Source organism: Oncorhynchus mykiss, chromosome 16 (assembly GCF_057628025.1).
Source record: "Oncorhynchus mykiss isolate SJ-2025 chromosome 16, ASM5762802v1, whole genome shotgun sequence".
Lineage (NCBI taxonomy): Eukaryota > Metazoa > Chordata > Actinopteri > Salmoniformes > Salmonidae > Oncorhynchus > Oncorhynchus mykiss.
This window is the reverse complement of record NC_143037.1, coordinates 25,916,141-25,939,732: the sequence shown is the minus strand read 5'-3', so window position 1 is coordinate 25,939,732 and position 23,592 is coordinate 25,916,141. Positions and strand designations below refer to the sequence as shown.

The window sequence follows — 23,592 nt, the reverse complement described above, 5'->3', positions numbered from 1 at the left end:
TATAATTTTAAGAAAGTACTAATGTTACTCTCACAACTACAACAAAATAAATACTTAAATACATGTAATTTTGTCTTTACATTTAAATGAAATACTGTAGAATTCCATTCATTCCTATGGAGGACTGCTTTTCTGAGGAGTGCCAATATGGCCTACCAGTGCCTTCAAAGCATTTCCATGGCCCAAAAAATAATATCAGCAATCCAGGGTTTATATACATCATTGCACTGTACCCACTATAAGACAAGGCCGATTGATTGTCATAAAACTTTGACATTGGCCTCACAAGGGTCTACAGATAAGAGCAGAGACCATAGTGAGAAATGTAAACACTAGAAGAGACTTATAGATTAACAGGCAGGCATGGCAAGGGTGCATTCATCGTCACGGCTCGGAAATTGCCACTGTCGCATTCCCATGGGAAAGTCCACAGTTTCTCACGTCACTTGCGGGCAAGCCCATCTCAACCACACCCAACTCGATCATTGCAGATGGTGGCAACATACTTTAACGATGATTAGGACCACAATTTGAACACATTGGACCAAGAGTTCACTTGGCCCAGCCCTACAGTAGTTGGACAAAACTTCAGCCAACAGCTTTGACGGGGTGAGAGATAGTTAGCTTGGCTTTGACGGCAGTGTAATTACACACTGTATTTTGATGACAGAATAAAAGTGTTGATAATATGAATATAATGGTAAGATACTCAAATATAAAGACTCAATGACCTAACTGGTGGTTTAAATCTAAACTGGGAGAGAGGAGACTAATAGAAAATAAAACTGTATATTTCCACATAACGCTCCAAAACAGCCAGCATGAGGTGAATCAGAAAACATGCTTGAAATACATTTGACGATTAATTGTTCTTAGGGCAGGATGTGGATGAAAACTACACTCCAAATATCAAATGGGTTAAGGGGATGTTGAATACTTTCTTTTAAAAAAGTATTCAAGCCCTAGCCTTTTGGGGGCCCTAAGCAAAAATGTTGTTGGGGTCAGGGCCCTTGGGCACATGTCCAGTGGGTAATTAGACCATGATTAGCCTACAACAAGTTTAGATATCTAAAAAATAACTGATAACAGAAAACTGCTTTATTGGTCGAGTATACAGATTTGCAGATGTAGCAGGTGCAGCAAAACACTTGTGTTTCTAGCTCCAACAGTGCAGTAATACCTAACATAATTCTTCGGGCACGGAAACAGTCGTCAATTCATATCAAGGGACCTAATGTGTGCCAGGAAATCATTCCCCAAACCATTACGCCACTAGCCTGTACCACTGACACCAGACAGGATGGGGCCATGGACTCATGCTGCATACGCCAAATTCCGGACTGCCAACAGCATGACACAACAGGAACCGGATTCGTCAGACCAGGCAATGTTTTTCTCACTCGTCAATCGTCCAGTGATCGTGTGCCAACTGGAGCTGCATCTTGTTGTTTTTAGATGATAGGAGTGGAACCCGGTGTGGTAGCCTGCTGCAACAGCCCATCCGTGATAAGGACCGACGAGTTATGCGTTCCACGATGCCGTTCTGCACACCACTGTTTTTACTGCACTGTTATTTGTTTGAGGCTCGCCTGTTAGCTTGCACGATTCTTGACATTCTCCTTCGACCTCTCATCAACGAGCAGTTTTGGCCCACAGGATTGCCACTGACTGGAAGTTTTTTGTTTGTTTGCCGCCCCATTCTCGGTACACCCTAGACACTGTCGTGTGTGAAAAGCCCAGGAGGCCAGTCGTTTCTGCGATACTGGAACCGGCGCGCCTGGCACTGACGATCATACCACGCTCAAGGTCAATGGAACAGGAACTGAATGCCTCGATGCCGGGTCTGCCTGCGTTACATAGAAAACCACTGCTATGTGACTCTCAGTCTGTAGAAGCGTACCATTTTCGTGAATGGAGTGGTGTACCTAATATAATGGCGTACACACGGAGTAAACCAAACATTAGAAACACCTTCCTAATATCGAGTTGCGCTGCGCACCCCCCCACCCTTTTGCCCTCAGAACATCCTCAATTAGTCGGGGCATGGACTCTACAAGGTGTCGAAAGAGTTCCACAGGGATGCTGGTCCGCGTTGACTCCAATGCTTCCCACAGTTGTGTCAAATAGGCAGGATGTCCTTGGGTGGTGGAACATTCTTGATGCACGCGGGAAACCGTTGAGCGTTAAAAGAAACAGCGGCGTTGCAGTTGTTGACACTCAAACCGGAGCGCCTCGCACCTACTACCACACCCCGTTCACAGGTACTAAAATATGTTGTCTTGCCCATTCACCCTCTTAAATGGCACACACACACACAACTCATGTTGTGATTGTCACGAGGCTTTAAAAACCCTTTATCTACACTAAATGAAGTGGATTTAACAAGTGACATCAATATGGGATCATTGCTTTCACCTGGGTCAGCCTCATGGAAAAAGTTCTTCATGTTTTGTACACTCAATGTATAGACAGTATGGACAGTATATGAATAGAAAAGGTGTGTACAGCAGTAGATGCGTAGGATGAGCAATGACTAGAATAATTACTGTATATACATATGAAGAGGGTAAAACAGTATGTAAACATTATTACATTGACCAGTGTTCAATGACTATGTACATAGGGCAGCAGAAGATGAAGGATAGAGTAACGGGTGGTAGCCGGCTAGTAGCAGTGACGAAGGTTCAGGGCAGGCTACTGGGCCGGCTAGTGATGACTGTTTAACAGTCTGATGGCCTGGAGATAAACAGCTTCTATCAGTCTCTCGGGCCCAGTTCTGATGCACCTGTACTGTCTGTCTTCAAAACAATTTTATTTGTCACGTGCGCCGAATAGAATAGGTGTCTACCTTACAGTGGTAAGCTTACTTACAATGCCTTTAACCAACAATGCTTTAAGAAAAATAAGTGTTAGTTGAAACAGAAAATAAAAGCAACAAATAATTAAACAGCAGCAGTAAAATAACAATAGTGCAGCTATATACCGGGGGTAACGGTACAGAGTCCAATGTGCGGGTGCACCGGTTAGTTGAGGTAATTGAGGTAAGATGTACATGTAGGTGGAGAAAGTGATAATAATAAACAGAGTAGCAGCAGCATAAAAGAGGGGCCTGGGTAGAGCCCTTTGATACGTTGTTAAGGAGTCTTATGGCTTGGGGGTAAAAGCTGTTAAGAAGTCATTTGGACCAAGACTTGGCACTCCGGTACCTCTTGCCATGCGGTAGCAGAGGGAACAGTCTATGACTTGGGTGGCTGGAGTCTTCAAACAATTTTTAGGGCCTTCCTCTGACACAGCCTGGTGTAGAGGTCCTGGAAGGCAGGAAGTTTGGCCCCAGTGATGTACTGGGCCGTACGCATTACCCTCTGTAGTGCCTTGCGGTCGGAGGCCGAGTAGTTGCCATACCAGACAGTGATGGTGCAGCTGTAGAACCTTTTGAGGAACTGAGGACCGATGAAAATGGGGGCGTGCTCAGTCCTCCTTTTCCTGTAGTCCACAATTATCTAATTTGTCTTGATCACGTTGAGGGAGAAGTTGTTGTTCTGGCACCACACGACCAGGTTTCTGACCTCCTCCCTGTAGGCTGTCTCATCATGGTCGGTGATCAGGCTTACCACTGTTGTGACATCAGCAAACTTAATGATGGTGTCTGGAGTCATGCCTGGCCATGCAGTCATGAGTGAACAGGGAATACAGGAGGGGACTGAGCATGCACCCCTGAGGGGCCCACGTGTTAAGGATCAGCGTGGCGGAAGAGTTGTTACCTACCCTTAAAACCTGGGGGTGGCCAGTCAGGAAGTCCAGGGTCCAGTTGCAGAGGGAGGTGTTTAGTCCCAGGGTCCTTAGCTTAGTGATGAGCTTTGAGGGCACTATGGTGTTGAATGCTGAGCTGTAGTCAATGAATAGCATTCTCACATACAGTTGAAGTCGGAAGTTTACATACACTTAGGTTGGTGTCATTAAAACTCAATTTTCAACCACTCCACAAATTTCTTGTCAACAAACTATAGTTTTGGCAAGTCGGTTAGGACATCTTCTTTGTGCATCAGGCTTACCTGGATAACAATATCTCTATACTCTCTACACTCGCCAGCATTAGCTTTAGCCAGCACCATCTTCAGATTAGCCTTAACGTCAGTAGCCATGCCCCCTGGTAAACAGTGTATGATCGCTGGATGGTTCATCCTTGGGAGCAATTTCCAAAAGCCTGAAGGTACCACATTAATCTTTACAAACAATAGTACACAAGTATAAACACCATGGGACCACACAGCCGTCATACCGCTCAGGAAGGAGACGCGTTCTGTCTCCTAGAGATGAACGTACTTTGCTGCGAAAAGTGCAAATCAACCCTAGAACAACAGCAAAGGATCTTGTGAAGATGCTGGAGGAAACAGGTACAAAAGTATCTATAGCCACAGTAAAACAAGTCCTATATCGACATAACCTGAAAGGCCGCTCAGCAAGGAAGAAGCCTTTGCTCCAAAACCGCCATAAAAAAGCCAGACTACTGTTTGCAACTGCACATGGGGACAAAGATCGTACTTTTTGGAGAAATGTCCTCTGGTCTGATGAAACAAAAATAGAACTGTTTGGCCATAATGACCATCGTTATGTTTGGAGGAAAAAGGGGGAGGCTTGCAAGCCGAAGAACACCATCCCAACCGTGAAGCACGAGGGTGGCAGCATCATGTTGTGGGGGTGCTTTGCTGCAGGAGGGACTGGTGCACTTCACAAAATAGATGGAATCCTGAGGTAGGAAAATGATGTTGATATATTGAAGCAACATCTCAAGACATCAGTTAAAGCTTGGTCGCGAATGGGTCTTCCAAATGGACAATGACCCCAAGCATACTTCCAAAGTTATGGCAAAATGGCTTAAGGATAACAAAGTCAAGGTATTGGAGTGGCCATCACAAAGCCAGGACCACAATCCTATAGAACATTTGTGGGCAGAACTGAAAAAGCGTGTGCGAGCAAGGTGGCCTTACAAACCTGACTCAGTTACACCAGCTCTGTCAGGAAGAATGGGCCAAAATTCACCAAACTTGTTGTGGGAAGCTTGTGGAAGGCTACCTGAAACGTTTGACCCAAGTTAACAATTTAAAGGCGATGCTACCAAATACTAATTGAGTGTATGTAAAGTTCTGACCCACTGGGAATGTGATTAAAGAAATAAAAGCTGAAATAAATAATTCTCTCTCTCTACTATTATTCTGACATTTCACATTCTTAAAATAAAAGTGGTGATCCTAACTGACCTAAGACAGAGAATTTTTAAGAAGGATTAAATGTCAGGAATTGTGAAAAACTAAGTTTAAATGTAAATGTACTTCATGGCTACAGACGTGAGTGCTACGGGTCGGTAGTCATTTAGGCAGGTTACCTTAGTGTTCTTGGGCATAGGGACTATGGTGGTCTGCTTGAAACATGTTGGTATCACAGACTCAGACAGGGAGATGTTGAAAATGTCAGTGAAGACACTTGCCAGTTGGTCTGTGCATCCCAGGAGTGAACGTTCTGGTAATCCGTGCGGCCTTGTGAATGTTGACCAGGTCTTAGTCACATTGGTTACGGAGAGCGTGATCACACAGTCTTCCGGGCCAACTGATGCTCTCATGCATGTTTCAGTTGTACTTGCCTCGAACCGAGCATAGAAGTAATGTAGCTTGTCTGGTAGGCTTGTGTCACTGGGCAGCTCGTGGCTATACTTCCCTTTGTAGTCTGTAATAATTTACAAGCCCTGCCACATCTGACGACTGTCGGAGGCGGTGTAGTACGATTCAATCTTAGTCCTGTATTGACGCTTTGCCTGTTTGATGGTTCGTCAGAGGGCATCAAATCAAATCAAATTTATTTATATAGCCCTTCATACAACAGCTGATATCTCAAAGTGCTGTACAGAAACTCAGCCTAAAACCCCAAACAGCAAGCAATGCAGGTGTAGAAGCACGATGGCTAGGAAAAACTCCCTAGAAAGGCCAAAACTTAGGAAGAAACCAGGCTATGTGGGGTGGCCAGTCCTCTTCTGGCTGTGCTGGGTGGAGATTATAACAGAACATGGCCAAGATGTTCAAATGTTCATAAATGACCAGTATGGTCAAATAATAATAATCACAGGCAGAACAGTTGAAACTGGAGCAGCAGCACGGCCAGGTGGACTGGGGACAGCAAGGCGTCATCATGCCAGGTAGTCCTGAGGCATGCAACCCAGACAGGATGATCACATCAGTGACTCAACCCACTCAAGTGACGCACCCCTCCTAAGGACGGTATGAAAGAGCCCTAGTTAGCCAGTGACTCAGCCCCTGTAATAGGGTTAGAGGCAGAGAATCCCAGTGGAAAGAGGGGAACCGGCCAGGCAGAGACAGCAAGGGCGGTTCGTTGCTCCAGAGCCATTCCGTTCACCTTCACACTCCTGGGCCAGACTACACTCAATCGTATGACCCACTGAAGAGATAAGTCTTCAGTAAAGGCTTAAAGGTTGAGACCGAGTTTGGTCCTTCACAGTTTTATTTGAGACGACTGTACAACCATTAAGATTAATTGTCAGATTCAACAGAATATCTATTTGTTTCTTGGGACCTAGAACAAGCATCTCTGTTTTGTCCAAGTTTAAAAGTAGAAAGTTTGCAGCCATCCACTTCCGTATGTCTGAAACATATGCTTCTAGTGAGGGCAATTTTGGGGATTCACCATGTTTCATTGAAATGTACAGCTGTGTGTCATCCGCATAGCAGTGAAAGTTCACATTATGTTTTCGAATGACATCCCCAAGAGGTAAAATATATAGTGAAAACAAGTGGTCCTAAAACGGAACCTTGAGGAACACCGAAATTTACAGTTGATTTGTCAGAGGACAAACCATTCACAGAGACAAACTGATATCTTTCCGACAGATAAGATCTAAACCAGGCCAGAACTTGTCCGTGTAGACCAATTTGGGTTTCCAATCTCTCCAAAAGAATGTGGTGATCGATGGCACCAAAAGCAGCACTAAGGTCTAGGAGCATGAGGACAGATGCAGAGCCTCGGTCCGATGCCATTAAAAGGTCATTTACCACCTTCACAAGTGCAGTCTCAGTGCTATGATGGGGTCTAAAACCAGACTGAAGCATTTCGTATACATTGTTTGTCTTCAGGAAGGCAGTGAGTTGCTGCAGCCTTTTCTAAAAATGTTGAGAGGAATGGAAGATTCGATATAGGCCGATAGTTTTTTATATTTTCTGGGTCAAGGTTTGGCTTTTTCAAGAGAGGCTTTATTACTGCCACTTTTAGTGAGTTTGGTACACATCCGGTGGATAGAGAGACGTTTATTACTTTCAACACAGGAGGGCCAAGCACAGGAAGCAGCTCTTTCAGTAGTTTAGTTGGAATAGGGTCCAGTATACAGCTTGAAGGTTTAGAGGCCATGATTATTTTCATCATTGTGTCAAGAGATATAGTACTAAAACACTCGAGTGTACCTCTTGATCCTAGGTCCTGGCAGAGTTGTGCAGGACAACTGAGCTTTGAAGGAATACGCAGATTTAAAGAGGAGTTGGTAATTTGCTTTCTAATAATCATGATATTTTCCTCAAATAAGTTCATGAATTTATTACTACTGAAGTGAAAGCCATCCTCTCTTGGGGAATGCTGCTTTTTAGTTAGCTTTGCGACAGTATCAAAAAGGAATTTCGGATTGTTCTTATTTTCCCCAATTACAGTGCCTTGCGAAAGTATTCGGCCCCCTTGGACTTTGCGACCTTGTGCAACATTTCAGGCTTCAAACATAAAGATATAAAACTGTATTTTTTTGTGAAGAATCAACAACAAGTGGGACACAATCATGAAGTGGAACAACATTTATTGGATATTTCAAACTTTTTTAACAAATCAAAAACTGAAAAATTGGGCGTGCAAAATTATTCAGCCCCCTTAAGTTAATACTTTGTAGCGCCACCTTTTGCTGCGATTACAGCTGTAAGTCGCTTGGGGTATGTCTCTATCAGTTTTGCACATCGAGAGACTGACATTTTTTCCCATTCCTCCTTGCAAAACAGCTCGAGCTCAGTGAGGTTGGATGGAGAGCATTTGTGAACAGCAGTTTTCAGTTCTTTCCACAGATTCTCGATTGGATTCAGGTCTGGACTTTGACTTGGCCATTCTAACACCTGGATATGTTTATTTTTGAACCATTCCATTGTAGAGTTTGCTTTATGTTTTGGATCATTGTCTTGTTGGAAGACAAATCTCCGTCCCAGTCTCAGGTCTTTTGCAGACTCCATCAGGTTTTCTTCCAGAATGGTCCTGTATTTGGCTCCATCCATCTTCCCATCAATTTTAACCATCTTCCCTGTCCCTGCTGAAGAAAAGCAGGCCCAAACCATGATGCTGCCACCACCATGTTTGACAGTGGGGATGGTGTGTTCAGCTGTGTTGCTTTTACGCCAAACATAACGTTTTGCATTGTTGCCAAAAAGTTCAATTTTGGTTTCATCTGACCAGAGCACCTTCTTCCACATGTTTGGTGTGTCTCCCAGGTGGCTTGTGGCAAACTTTAAACAACACTTTTCATGGATATCTTTAAGAAATGGCTTTCTTCTTGCCACTCTTCCATAAAGGCCAGATTTGTGCAATATACAACTGATTGTTGTCCTATGGACAGCGTCTCCCACCTCAGCTGTAGATCTCTGCAGTTCATCAAGAGTGATCATGGGCCTCTTGGCTGCATCTCTGATCAGTCTTCTCCTTGTATGAGCTGAAAGTTTAGAGGGACGGCCAGGTCTTGGTAGATTTGCAGTGGTCTGATACTCCTTCCATTTCAATATTATCGCTTGCACAGTGCTCCTTGGGATGTTTAAAGCTTGGGAAATCTTTTTGTATCCAAATCCAGCTTTAAACTTCTTCACAACAGTATCTCGGACCTGCCTGGTGTGTTCCTTGTTCTTCATGATGCTCTCTGCGCTTTTAACGGACCTCTGAGGTTATCACAGTGCAGGTGCATTTATACGGAGACTTGATTACACACAGGTGGATTGTATTTATCATCATTAGTCATTTAGGTCAACATTGGATCATTCAGAGATCCTCACTGAACTTCTGGAGAGAGTTTTCTGCACTGAAAGTAAAGGGGCTGAATAATTTTGCACGCCCAATTTTTCAGTTTTTGATTTGTTAAAAAAGTTTGAAATATCCAATAAATGTCGTTCCACTTCATGATTGTGTCCCACTTGTTGTTGATTCTTCACAAAAAAATACAGTTTTATATCTTTATGTTTGAAGCCTGAAATGTGGCAAAAGGTCGCAAAGTTCAAGGGGGCCGAATACTTTCGCAAGGCACTGTAAGTTGGAAAAATAGGATGATCGAGCAGCAGTAAGGCCTCTTCGATACTGCACGGTACTGTCTTTCCAAGCTAGTCGGAAGACTTCCAGTATGGTGTGGCGCCATTTCCATTCCAATTTTCTGGAAGCTTGCTTCAGAGCTCGGGTATTTTCTGTTTACCAGGGAGCTAGTTTCTTATGAGAAATGTTTTTAGTTTTTAGGGGTGCAACTGCATCTAGGGTACTGTGCAAGGTTAAATTGAGTTCCTCGGTTAGGTGGTTAACTGATTGTTGTCCTCTGTCGTCCTTGGGTCGACAGAGGGAGTCTGGAATTTTTGTGTTGTCTGTGAATTTATAGCACGACTTTTGATGTTCCTTGGTTGGGGTCTGAGCAGAATATTTGTTGCAATTGCAAACGTAATAAAATGGTGGTCCGATAGTCCAGGATTAGGATGAAAAACATTAAGATCCACAACATTTATTCCATGGGACAAAACTAGGTCCAGAGTATGACTGTGACAGTGAGTAAGTCCAGAGACATGTTGGACAAAACCCACTGATGATGGCTCCGAAAGCCTTTTGGAGTGGGTCTGTGGACTTTTCCATGTGAATATTAAAGTCACCAAAGATTAGAATATTATCTGCTATGACTACAAGGTTCGATAGGAATTCAGGGAACTCAATGAGGAACGCTGTATATGGCCCAGGAGGCCTGTAAACAGTAGCTATAAAAAGTGATTGAGTAGGCTGCATAGATTTCATGACTAGAAGCTCAAAAGACGAAAACTTGGTCACATGGTCCTGACGAACCATGTCCAAATAAATCGTCCGGAGTGAAAAAGTTGAATGAAAAAAAAAGCTGAGGGAAAAAACAGAAATATAAACGGTAATTAAAAAGTAAAAACCGTAAAGTTGTCAGGTAGCAAAGTAAGGTTGGCAACAAAACGCACAGCAACACGGCATAGCGGGATTTCTTATAAGCTTCTGGGTTTGAGTCCCGCTCCTTGAAAGCAGCAGCTCTACCATTTAGCTCAGTGGGGATGTTGCCTGTAATCCATGGTTTCTGGTTGGGGTATGTACGTAAGGTTACTCTGGGAACGTCATCGATGCACTTATTGATGAAGCCAGTGACTGACGTGGTGAACTCCTCAATGCCATCGGAAAGAATCCTGGAACATATTCCAGTCTGTGCTAGCTCTGCTTGTAAGTAGGAATCAGGTCAGATTTGCCAAAAGGAGGGCGAGGGAGAGCTTTGTACGCATCTCTGTGTGTGGAGTAAAGGTGGTCTAGAGTTTTTTCCCCCTCTCGTTGCACATATAACATGCTGGTAGAAATGATGTAAAACGGATTTAAGTTTCCATGCATTAAAGTCCCCGGGCATTAGGAGCGCCGCCTCTAGATGAGCGTCTTCCTGTTTGCGTATGGCCGCATACAGCTCATTGAGTGCAGTCTTAGTGCCAGCATCAGTTTGTGGTGGTAAATGGACAGCTATGAAAAATATAGATGAAAACTTTTGGTAAATAGTGTGGTCTAAAGCTTATCATGAGATACTCTACCTCAGGCGAGCAAAACCTTGAGACTTCCCTAGATTTCGTGCACCCACTGTTGTTTACAAATATACATAGGCAGTCACCCCTTGTCCTACCAGAGGCCGCTGTTCTATGCTGCCGAAAAAGCTTAAAACCCTTCAGCTATATGTTATTCACGTCGTCGTTCAGCCACGACTTGGTGAAACATAAGATTTTACCGTTGGTAGGATATATGTGCTCGTAGTGCGTCTAATTCATTATCCAATGATTTAGCCAATGTACATAGGACCGATAGTAAAGGCAGATTAACCACTTGTCGTCGGATCCTTACAAGGAACCCAGACCTTCGTCCCTGATATCTCCGGCTTTCTCTTGCGAATGACGGGGATGATAGCCTTGTCGGGCGTCTGAAGTAAATCCTTCCCATCCGACTCATAAAGAAAAGGTATTCCTCCAGTACAGGGCGAGTAATCGCTGTCCTGATATCCAGAAGCTCTTTTCGGTCATAGGACACAGTGAGCAATCCGTGGCTCAGGTTGCTGAGGTCCTTGATGATGTTTGTAGCCTTCCTGTGACACTGGGTAATGTAGTTGTCCTGGAGGGCAGACAGAGTGCCAGCCCGACAGAATGATCGATGGTGTATCTGTAGAAGTTTGTGAGGGTAGGGATCTTTTAACCCTGTCCACTGCGGCCCATCTATGTGGATGGAGGTGTGCTCTCTCTGCTATCTTCTGTAGTTCACGATCAGCTCCCTTGTTTTGTTGATGCTCAGGGAGAGATTATTTTCCTGGCACCACCCTGGCATTCTCGTCGTTGTTAGAAATCAGGCCTACCACTGTTGTGTCAGCAGCAAACTTGACGACTGAGTTGCAGAAGTGTGTGGCCCCAAAGTCATGGGGGAACAGAAAGTACAGGAGGGGGCCGAACACACACCCCTGTGTGATCCTCAACACTGGGGCCTGAGTGGCGGAAGGGTTGCTTCCTACCTTCACAACCTGGAGTCGGCCCGTCCGGAAATCCAGGATGCAGTTGCACAGGGTGGGGTTCTGTTGGGGCGGTATGCAATTTGTAGTGGGTCTAGGGTGTCGGTTAAGGTGATATGATCCTAAATTAGATGACAGAAGTGAGTGCTACGAGGCAATAGCCATTTAGTTCAGTTACCTTTGCTTTCTTGGGTACAGTACCCTTGTGGCAGGGACTGTCTGAAGTCCCTGCCACATACGTTGTGTCTGCGCCGTTGAATTGCGACTCCACTTTGTCCCTGTACTGTCGTTTTGCCTCCGATATCCTTATGGAGGACATAGGTGGTCTGCTAGTACACATCCATGTTCCCAGTTACCTTGCAGTGGTTAAATGCAGCGGTTTGCACATTCTGTTTTGCACGAATGCTGCCATCTATCCACGTTTTTAGGTTTGGGTCAATTCTAAACATCACAATGGGAACAACATCTTCTATGCACTTCTTGATGAAGAGTCAGTTGATACTCTTCTCAGAGGCAACACGGAACATTTCCCAGTCCATGTGATCAAAACAATCTTGAAGCATAGATTCCAATTATTCTGATGCACAACCAACTTTCGAAATTCCACCTTGTGTATTCTACTATTCTAATTCTCAACAGTAAGTTGAGACACCGACTGACTTCCTACTATATAAAAATCTCTCTCTCTCTACACCACTTGTAAAGTATTTAGACCACTTCACTTGTTACTTTATAGCCTTACTCTAAAGTGTTTAAATAATTTCCCCCCTCAATCAATGGGGTATGAATACTGTCAGAATGCACTCTCTCTCCCTCTGAGTGAGTGAGTGAGTGAGTATATATACACACGCGACAGCCCGCTTGGGATATTGCCAAAAGGCACCTCAGATCATGAGAAACAAGATTCTCTGGTCTGATGAAACAAAGATTGAGCTATTTGGCCTGAATGACAAGCGTCACGTCTGGAGGAAACCTGGCACCATCCCTACGGTGAAGCATGGGTGGCAGCATCATGCTGTGGGGAAGTATTTCAGCGGCAGTAACTGGGAGACTAGTCAGGATCGAGGGAAAGGAGTGGAGCAAAGTACAGAGAGATCCTTGATAAAAACCTGCTCCAGAGCACTCAGGACCTCAGACTGGGGCGAAGGTTCACCTTCCAACATGACAACGACCCTAAGCACATAGCCACTCCTTTGTTGTCTTGGCTTCTGACAAGTCTCTGAATGTCAGTGGCCCAGAATGGGAGAAACTCTCCCAAATATAGGTGTGTCAAGGTGTTTGAATACTTTCTTCTGAAACTCATCAGTCTATTCTTGTTCTGAGAAATGAAGGCTATTCCATGCAAGAAATTGCCAAGAAACTGAAGATCTCTACTCCCTTAACAGAACATCGCAAACTGGCCCTGACCAGAATGAAAAGAGTGGGAGGCCCCGGTACATTAGAGTGTCTAGTTTGAGAAATAGATGCCTCACATGTCCTCTCTCAACGTCAACAGTGAAGAGGCGACTCCGGGATGCTGGCCTTCACAAAGTAGATTTTTTTTAAAAAATGTAATCTTTATAAAACTAGGTGTTCTAAAACTTTTGACCGGTAGAGTTTGTGTGTATGCATGTATGCTTGTATCAATACACACACACAAAATATATATATATATAAATGCATCATGTAAAGTGTTGGTCCCATGAGCTGAAATAAAAGATCCCAGAAATTGTCCAGCTTATTTCTCTCAAATTTTGTGCACAAATTTCTTTCCATTCCTGTTAAAAAGCATTTCTCCTTTGCCAAGATAATCCATCCACCTGACATGTGGAATATCAAGAAGCTGATTAAACAGCATGATCATTACACAGGTGCACCTTGTGCTAGAGATAAAAGACAACTCTAAAATGTGCAGTTTTGTAACAATGCCACATGTCTCAAGTTGAGGGAGCGTGCAATTAGCATGCTGACTGCAGGAATGTCCAACAGAACTGTTGCCAGAGAATTTAATGTTAATTTCTATACCATAAGCCACCTCCAACATCGTTTTAGAGAATTCGGCAGTACGTCCAACCAGCCTCAACTGCAGACCACGTGTAACCATGCCATCCGGTTTCTTCACCTGCAGGATCATCTGAGACCAGCCACCCGGACAGCTGATGAAACTGAGGAGTATTTTGGTCGGTAATAAAGCTCTTTTGTGGGGAAAAACTCATTCCGATTGGCTTTGCCTGGCTCTCAATGTCTCCACTAGAGGTCGACCGATTAAATCGGAATGGCCGATTAATTAGGGCCGATTTCATAACAATCGGAAATCGGTATTTTGGGCGCCGATTTTTAATTGTTTTTATTATTCTTCTTTTTTTATATATACACCTTTATTTAACTAGGCAAGTCAGTTAAGAACACATTCTTATTTTCAATGACGGCCTAGGAACGGTGGGCTACATCGTTCAGGGGCAAAACGACAGATTTTCACCTTGTCAGCTCGGGGGATCCAATCTTGCAACCTTATAGTTAACTAATCCAACGCAATAACGACCTGCCTCTCTCTCGTTGCACTCCACAAGGAGACTGCCTGTTACGCGAATGCAGTAAGCCAAGGTAAGTTGCTAGCTAGCATTAAACTTATCTTATAAAAAAACAATCAATCATAATCACTAGTTAACTACACATGGTTGATGATATTACTAGATATTATCTAGCGTGTCCTGCGTTGGATATAATCTGACTGAGCATACAAGTATCTGACTGAGCGGTGGTAGGCAGAAGCAGGAGCGTAAACATTAATTCAAACAGCACTTTCGTGTGTTTTGCCAGCAGCTCTTCGTTGTGCTTCCAAGCATTGCGCTGTTTATGACTTCAAGCCTATCAACTCCCGAGATGAGGCTGGTGTAACCGAAGTGAAATGGCTAGCTAGTTAGTGCTAGCTAGTTAGCACACTCTAATAGCTCAAACATCACTCGCTCTGAGCCTTCTAGTAGTTGTTCCCCTTGCTCTGCATGGGTAATGCTGCTTCGATGGTGGCTGTTGTGTTGCTGGTTTGAGCCCAGGGAGGAGTGAGGAGAGGGACGGAAGCTATACTGTTACACTGGCAATACTAAAAAGTGCCTATAAGTACATCCAATAGTCAAAGGTTAATGAAATACAAATGGTATAGAGGGAAATAGTCCTATAATAACTACAACCTAAAACTTCTTACCTGGGAATATTGAAGACTCATGTTAAAAAGAACCAACAGCTTTCATATGTTCTCATGTTCTGAGCAAGGAATTGAAACGTTAGCTTTCTTACATAGCACATATTGCACTTTTACTTTCTTCTCCAACACTTTGTTTTTGCATTATTTAAACCAAATTGAACATGTTTCATTATTTATTTGAGGCGAAATTGATTTTATTGATGTATTATATTAAGTTAAAATAAGTGTTCATTCAGTATTGTTTTAATTGTCATTATTACAAATTTAAATTAAAAAAATAAAATAAATTGGCCGATTAATCGGTATCAGCTTTTTTGGTCCTCCAATAAATTGGTATCGGTGTTGAAAAATCAAAATCGGTCGACCTCTAGTCTCCAACCATCTGTGCAATCCTGCCCAGTCATGTGAAATCCATAGATTACGGACAAATTCATTTATTTTAGTTGACCGATTTCCTTATATGAATCGCAACTCAGATAAAATCGTTGCATATATATATACATAAATAAATAATTACACACACAATTATGTTTAAATGGTCAGGAACCCCTACCGGCCACATGGCCATAAGCAGTCGCTTATTTTCGCTTATGCCTAGAGTCGACCCAAGGTTCTCCCCACTCTCTTTACACCATGTGGGGTGTGTGTTATAATTTTAAGCTGTGAAGTCTAGAACATGAGCCTTTTGGACTGTTCCTGGCACCCTCTTATCAGATAGTTCCGGTGGCTTTTGCATCTGGTTAAAGGGAATGCCATTTTCTCCTACACCCCTCTTCCCACTACCAGTGGGGAGAAATAAAGCAAAACCAAAGGTGGGATAAGATAAAGACTAGTGAAAATCACTACAACAAAAAAAAAATAGGTAAATTATACTTCTGTATTCAACTTTATTAGGCCTTTAACAACAGCTGTCTGAGCAGCTTACCGATCACTGTACACAGCCAATCTGTAAATGGCACACCCAACTACCTCATCCCCATATTATTACTTGCTCTTTTGCACTCTAGTACCTCTACTTGCACATCATCTGCACATCATTTCAGCATTAATGCTAAATTGTAATTATTTTTCACCTCTAGGGCCTATTTATTGCCTACCTCCCTACTCTTCTACATTTGCACACAGTGTACATAGATTTTTCTATTTTTATTTTCTTATTGACTGTACGTTTATGTGTAAGTCTGTGTTGTTTTTGTCACACTGCTTTACTATATCTTGGCCAGGTCGGAGTTGTAAATGAGAACTTGTTCTCAACTGGCCTACCTGGTGAAATAAAGGTTAAATAAAATGTAAAGAATGTATCAGGACAGCAAACATGAACACATCAGTGGGATACATGGTTGCAGTAACTGTCAAGCTGAGAACATACCAAAAGCTGGTACAAAAAAGAACATGGAATATCTGAACATGAAGCTTTAGGATAAAGATGATTCCTTACAGAGGGGAAAAATGTGTACCCTTGTAATAGGAGATGGTAAAGGGTTAACATTAGATAATGTCAAACTAAGTCCTAATTCATATTAATTTATATTTAACTGTCTAACTACTTATTAACCATTTACACATTTAAAGGGAACCTTAATGTAAAGTATTACCAAAACATAAGACATGGAAAAAAATGTATTGTCATTTAGCAGATGTTAAGTGCCTTGCTCAAGGGCACAGATTTTTTGCCTAGTTTCCTCAGCGATTCAAACCAGCAACCTTTCGGTTACTTGTCCAACACTTAACCGATAGGCTACCTTGACCAACTTAAGGTTGGGTACACACAGTTGTCTGTGTTGAGGAACAAAATGGTAACTAAATGAATGGCCGAGTGTGGTAGAGAAAGACTATGGGAGAATCTCAATAGCATACTCCTCGCCTCTTTCTCAAAACCCATTGGATGAGAAAGCCAGATGTACCTCTCCTCCAACATTCTCCTCTAAAGGGTTTTGAGAAGGAGGAGAGAGAGCGGAAGAGGATATGCAATTGAGATTCTCCCTATGCCAGGTCTCTTACCAGTCAGTACCGATGTTAGCGTCCGCTTTGAATTTAGAGCATTGATAAAGAATCTTAAAATATGATTTTAAAGAATAATTATATCAGGAAGATTTTAAAGGATTACAAAAGAACATATCATCGTCCAAATTACACTAACATTGATATTTCCATTATTTTGCTCCTGTAACTAAAATCTCCCAATATAATTGTGAGTCAATCCAAAAATCTAAAATGTGAGCTCTTGCCAGTCTTTACTGTGGTTCAAACCCTTACAAAAATCATTGCTGACGTGTTGAGGACTTCACTATCACAATCAAGTCCAGTCTGCACAGGCATTTTTTTTATTACCAAAAAATGTTTTTATTGGCTTCTCTAAATCGTTTTATAAATTCAATAACAGGTACAGCCCTGGAAATCATATCACAAGGGTTTTGAACAAAAAAAAACAAAGACAGGGATGGGGAGGCATCTGCTACAAAATTTGGTGTTCTGGTGACGATAAGAAAAAAAGCCATAAAAACATATCATGCATATCGGTAGAAACAAAAACAAAAAAATTAACATACATTTTTAGTGTTTTTGTACATTTTTGTAAACAATATCCTTCTAGAGATCATATCAACACATTTATGGCGAGTAACAAAAATAAGGGATATAACATGAGAAATTAAAGTTTCTATGAGGCATCTAGAATGCAACACTGCTTGGCGTGAAGGCTTTAGACAAAACAAATACATTTTGCAATTCAACGAGTCAATTGCTCTTCTATAATTGTAAACACAGGCATTGTTACATGATTATACAAATGTTTAACCTATACTACAAGTATTTCCACTACATACATGAAACGTGTCCCTGTTTTCTGACGCTTCAGTGATATGAGGTACATTGATCTCTGAAAGACACACTTGACAAAAATGAGCAAAAATTGCTGTATAAAATAATTCCAATACTGAGCTATATTGCATGCTGGGGAAAATACAATATTGAATACTAATACAATTGCTCAGAGAACGAAGGTGGGGGTCAAAATTATTGATACCTCTGTTTTCAATACCTCACCTTCAGAGGATAATGGCACTGAAGCATAATCTAATATATTTCCCCCATTTGTTTGAGAATACAATATAGATCAGTATTTTACAGTCACTTTTATTGATCTTTATCAAGGTTGTCAATTTTGGACCCCACTGTATATTTAGGTCATTCCTATTTTTTATTTCCTCATCTGTCTCTCGCTCTCCCTCTTTTCTTTAAAAGCATAGTGTGTGTTTTGGAGTGAAGTGGCCAGTCAGCCATTCTTTTGTTCCCTGTGATCTGAGCAGCTTTAAAGTCTATCAGCTGTGGTGGGGGTGGGGAGGGGGGCACACAGGAAATTAACTAAATATCAACCCTGACTGCCAGGAGAGAATGGCTTGAGCTGCGGAAGACAAAGAAGGCCATTGTTTATTCTTGCAAAGTTTGAAGGACTGCCTTTTTGGGGGATATATATATATATATATATATATATATATATATATATATATATATATATATATATATATATATATATATACACACCATAACGTTGAGCCTGTATGAGTGAGGTAATTTTTATGCATCAGGCCTGATTTCATAAGGTACAGACAGATTGATGTACAGTGAACACTTGCACTTCAAAAACACCCTGCAAAAATAAAAACTCTTGCTAGGTTACAAATAAATAAAGGGAAAATAGTTTGTTTTTTGCATCCAGTAGAGTCTTAGTACACCAGTGGGAAGTGTTGCAGCATAATATCTGCCCCCTCTCGAAACAACTTACACCGAACAAAAATAGAAAACGCAACATGTAACGTGTTGGTCCCACGTTTCATGACCTGAAATAATAAACCCCAGAAATGTTCCATACACACAAAAAGCTTAATTCTTTCATTTGCGCTGAGCAGTATTTTGGATTGTAATGTAATATTATTTATTTAACCTTTAACTAGGCAAGTCAGTTAAGAACAAATTCTTATTTAAAATGACGGCCTACCCTGGATGACGCTGGGCCAATTGTGCGCCGCCCTATGAGACTCCCAATCACCAGGTACTGCAGTGACACCTCTTGCACTGAGATGCAATGTCTTAGACCACTGCGCCACTCGGGAACCAAAAATAATAAAGCCCTTCTGTGGGGGAAAAAAACTCATTCTGATTGGCTGGGCCTGGTTCCCCAGTAGGTGGGCCTATGCCCACCCATAACTGTACCCCTGCCAAGTCATGTGAAATCTATAGATTAGGGCCTAATGAATACATTTCAATTGACTTATTTCCTTATATGAACTGTAACTCAGTCAAATCTTTGAAATTGTTGCATGTTGTTTATATTTTTGTTCGGTATCAATACAGAGATCTTCTCAGAACATTGGGTTACATACAGTAATGGCAAATCATTTGTACAACCCTTCCCCTTGACCAAACCGTCAAAAAAACACAAAACAAAAATACATCTATTCAACCCCAGTCTAACCCTCCCTACAGAACAACAAACCACCCTATCCCACCCACCCCCGTTCACAGTTCTCTCCTCTAATAAAATAAAAAATAATAATCACTTGGTTTTGCACATCCTTAATTGAGTTGGGATGTTTTCAGTTTTCAATGACAATTTTGTTTTTCAAAGTGCTTGTTTGATTTCCACTGACCAAAAAAAAGAAGAAGTTAACAGCCAGGAGTGGAGTGGAACCCAGTAAAAATGAGCGACAACAGTTGTTGAAACGTCGCCAACGGGGCCAGCACATTTCCTTGTCACGGGCCACTGAAGGGGCCATCCAAAAGGTGCATGGCCTAGACAAACATCACTTGACACGGTTTATAAACAAAAAAGGTCTGCGGATTGAAACCTCTTTCCGTTGAGCCTGGACTGTGTGCACTACGAGTTCTTGAGTGTATAAAATATCCGCGTCTGCGTGTGTTTTACATGTGGCCCTTTACGGGGAGGAAATGGGAACGGTCATTTTCACATTGACACAGAAGTACCGTAATCTCTACACAGCTACACGTAGAGGAAAGGGTTGTTCAATGGCGAAGAAAACTGAACAGGAAGATCCGCTGAATTTGTTTTGTCTTTTTGTTCCCCCGCTCCTCGAGGGATAAATAGTAAAAAAGCTTTGTAGTCTCAAAGCACACTTAAAAAAAGTGTGCTAATTGCATCTCATAATACAAAGTTTTTATTATTATTATTACACAATTTTTGCCTTAATACCTGAGTAATACGATTCTAGTAACAGACAATATAGAACTTTTTTTGCCATTTGAATTCTGGGCCTTTCCCTGCCACAAACGTAATATTATAGAAATTATTAACATCATTCATCATTACTTTACAACTGTATGATGATTGGTAAAAACAAGAGTTCAAAGAAAAATCAAGCTTAGCTAACCCCTAATTTTTCAGTTTAAATTACATTAAAATCTACGTTTACGTTCATATCATACCAACTACGCTAACAAAATAAAGACAAAATACAGATTTTAAAAAAAAAATGAATATAAAAAATTGCATTTGAGGCCTTGAAGACCTTCCCCTGGTAGAGTTCTCGTTATCAACATTTAATGGCAGTGTTTAAAAAATAAATTGACCTCGCTACAAGAACAAAATGTAGAAGGGTATAGGGACACAAAGAAAAACACAAGACCCGCAACTAGGTTCACCTCGTTTTAACCCTTACCTGAAACTTTGGCTTGTTGGGGTTTTCGATCCTGTACTTACTGGCTCGCTGACGTCAGCTAACAAACTGGTATACCCTGAGAATTCTGACACGGGAGTTCGTATTCGGTGGTCGACCTCGGCCCCAGTGCCGTAGCCCAGCGGGGTGCGGCGGCCCGACTTAAATTGGGAACCAAAGGCCTGGGCGAAGTTCTCGATCTGGTAGGTCGCCCGCAGGTCCATTTCCTTGGGCGTGTCCAGGTCGGAGTAGCTGCCGTTTCTCCCGTTGCCCTTGGCCCCCTGCTCCTTGGGGGCTCCACCGGCGGCCGTCAGCTCCTGGGGCGTGAGCTGGAACACAGGGGACTGGTGCTGCTTCTCCAGCTGCTCTGTGAGCTCCTGAGAGGGGATGAGCTGCTGGTGGCCAGCCGCCTCCAGGCCACTGAGGTGGAAGGCCGGCTGGGAGGGGGAGCCCACCACCATGCTGTAGTGGGACTTAGAGGACGACAAGGAGGAGGAAGAAGAAGAGATGGAGGGGATGGGCAGTGGCGAGGAGTCGGCGGGCGGGTAGCCGCACTCCAGCGGAGACGTAGTGTAGACATGCTTATCGGAGAAGAGGGGCCCCGTAGGGCTGGAGAGCAAAGGGAAGGGCCCGCTGGGTCCCAGCGTGGAGAAGGGCCCGCTGTGGCTGGTGCGCTCCAGGGCCTGCAGAAGGAACTTGGAGTACTCACTCATGACCACCTGCTTGTCGCCGCCGCTGGGCGAGTCGTCGTCCAGCTCTGGGGTGACAGGGGCCGCTGGCTGCAGGGTCACGTGGTGCGGGACGCTGTGGTCCGAGAGGTCAAAGGTCACGTCGTGGTGGTGGTGGTGCGTGCCATCCGACTTGTGGCTGTAGTGGTCCAGCAGGCTCTGGAGCACTTCGTCCGGGATGACCGACTTGTCGTGGTGCTTGAGGTCCAGGGGCGAAGTGTCCAGCATGGTGAGGGTGGGCTCGTTAAGGTGTCCCAGCGAGCCTTGGATCACGCTGCTGGCATGGGTCTGGCCCATGTGGAGGGAGGGCGCCGCATAGTCGTTGCTGGCCACGTGTTGGAGGTAGCGGCGCTTCTTCACAAACTGCATGGCGTCATCGTAGTTGTTGCTTGTGGCTGATGGGCCTCGTTTTGCCCCTCCGCTGGAGGAGCCCTGGAGGAGGACCATGGCATCTAGCCCTGAGCCCCCCGCCAGCTCCAAGGAGCCCTGCTTCTGAGACAGCAGCTTCTGCCCCCCGTCCTCCATGGGGACGAGGCCCTTCTTAGCCTTCTTGAACACCAGCTTGGGTGTGCGGCCCTGCAGGCTGGGGTCGGAACACTCCATTCCATAGTCGTGCAGGTCCCCGGACGACGCGGTGGTGGCAGCAGCCTTCTTACGCTTACGATCACCGCCCTCGCCGGCGTTTTTGGACTTGCCCCTCTTGCATGCAGAGGTGGCGGTAGCGTTTCCCTGAGTGAGTGAGTAGTTGCCCTGGCCCATGTCCCCGTGGGCAAGCTCCAACATGCTGGGGTCCGGGCCCTTCTTTATGGCTTCTCCGCAGGTCCGCTTGTGCTTCAGTAACCGGTCTGTCCTCGAGAAAAACTACAGGGGAACAGGGGGGGTGCAGAGTATTTGAAAACTTTCTAGCCACTGGATTGAGCAAATGGCTCAACGACAGCAAGATGCATCGGCCCACTGTTAGATGCACCCAAAGTGCTTTATGTAATACATGTATCACTAGCCACTTTAAACTATGCCACTTTATGTTTATATACCCTACATTACTCATCTCATATGTATATACACTGTACTCTATACCATCTACTGCATCTTGCCTATGCCGTTCTATACCATCACTCATTCATATATCTTTATGTACATATTCTTTATCCCTTTACACTTGTGTGTACAAGGTAGTAGTTGTGGAATTGTTAGGTTAGATTACTCGTTGGTTATTACTGCATTGTCGGAACTAGAAGCACAAGCATTTCGCTACACTCGCATTAACATCTGCTAACCATGTGTATGTGACAAATAAAATTTGATTTGGCTCTTGACCAAGTGTTATGGTTTGAAACGTCTGATGACAGAGCACATAGCAAGCGTCCAACAGTGTGGAACACCCATGATATTTTGAGCAAACACATGCTAGATTGAGATAAACTGCAAGCATCAAGAACTGACATCAATAACTATTGTCAATCGGACCTGGGTTCAAATAAATGCGTATTCAAGTATGTTACTAAAATACATAGAACATGTGTATTTAAGTATTTTCAAATAATGTGGCCAAATCAGCTACTTCTATTTTACATATTATGTAGTATTTTCAAATAAATTCCTTTAAATTGACAAAACTATTTTCAAATACTTACTTCCAAATACATTATATCAAATACACCTAGGACCAAGCAGACCTTGGTTCAAGTGCATTTAGTACTTAAACCTTTCCACTTACGGGAATTGGCCTATATGGATAGGGGCACAATGTTTTTACCGGAAGAAATAGGCGAATAGAAACGTTAACAGAAGAAATATGAGAAGCATATGTATAATCATGGTAGCAAATGAAAGAGAACACTTTGGAAATCCACAACAGTTCACCTTACTGGACTTCAAGACTGAATCCAAACATTACACTTAATTGTATGTGCATTTTCCATTTACTGTACTTTTTGCAGCATTTGTCAATGAAAGAAATCTGAAATAACACTGGTTACATTCAGTAACATAGTAAGAAAATTCATGAGACTTGGGGTTAGGTGCATCAAACAAAAAAAATGACATGGGTTTGAGTGAGAGGTCTACCTAGTGTCTCCATGGACAAATTGACTGAAGTAAGGAAATGTGTTCCAACAATGAGCTGCATTTTTTGGAATAAATGAAATTACTAGTTACCACAGCCACAAAGTCAAAATGGCCTATTTAAATAATACAGAA

General features: G+C 43.0%; 1 protein-coding gene across 4 annotated transcripts in view; it reads right to left on the bottom strand.

Moving 5' to 3' along the window:
• Window positions 1-18,693: 18,693 nt before the first annotated feature.
• znf281b (zinc finger protein 281b) overlaps window positions 18,694-23,592 on the bottom strand; it is a 31,059-nt gene continuing 26,160 nt past the window's right edge. For all 4 annotated transcript variants that reach the window (XM_090202409.1, XM_090202407.1, XM_090202410.1 and 1 more), the window contains exon 7: window positions 18,694-22,254. In XM_090202409.1, coding sequence (XP_090058535.1) covers window positions 20,665-22,254 — 1,590 coding nt within the window. In that variant the 3' untranslated portion in view covers window positions 18,694-20,664. The remainder of the gene's footprint in view (window positions 22,255-23,592) is intronic.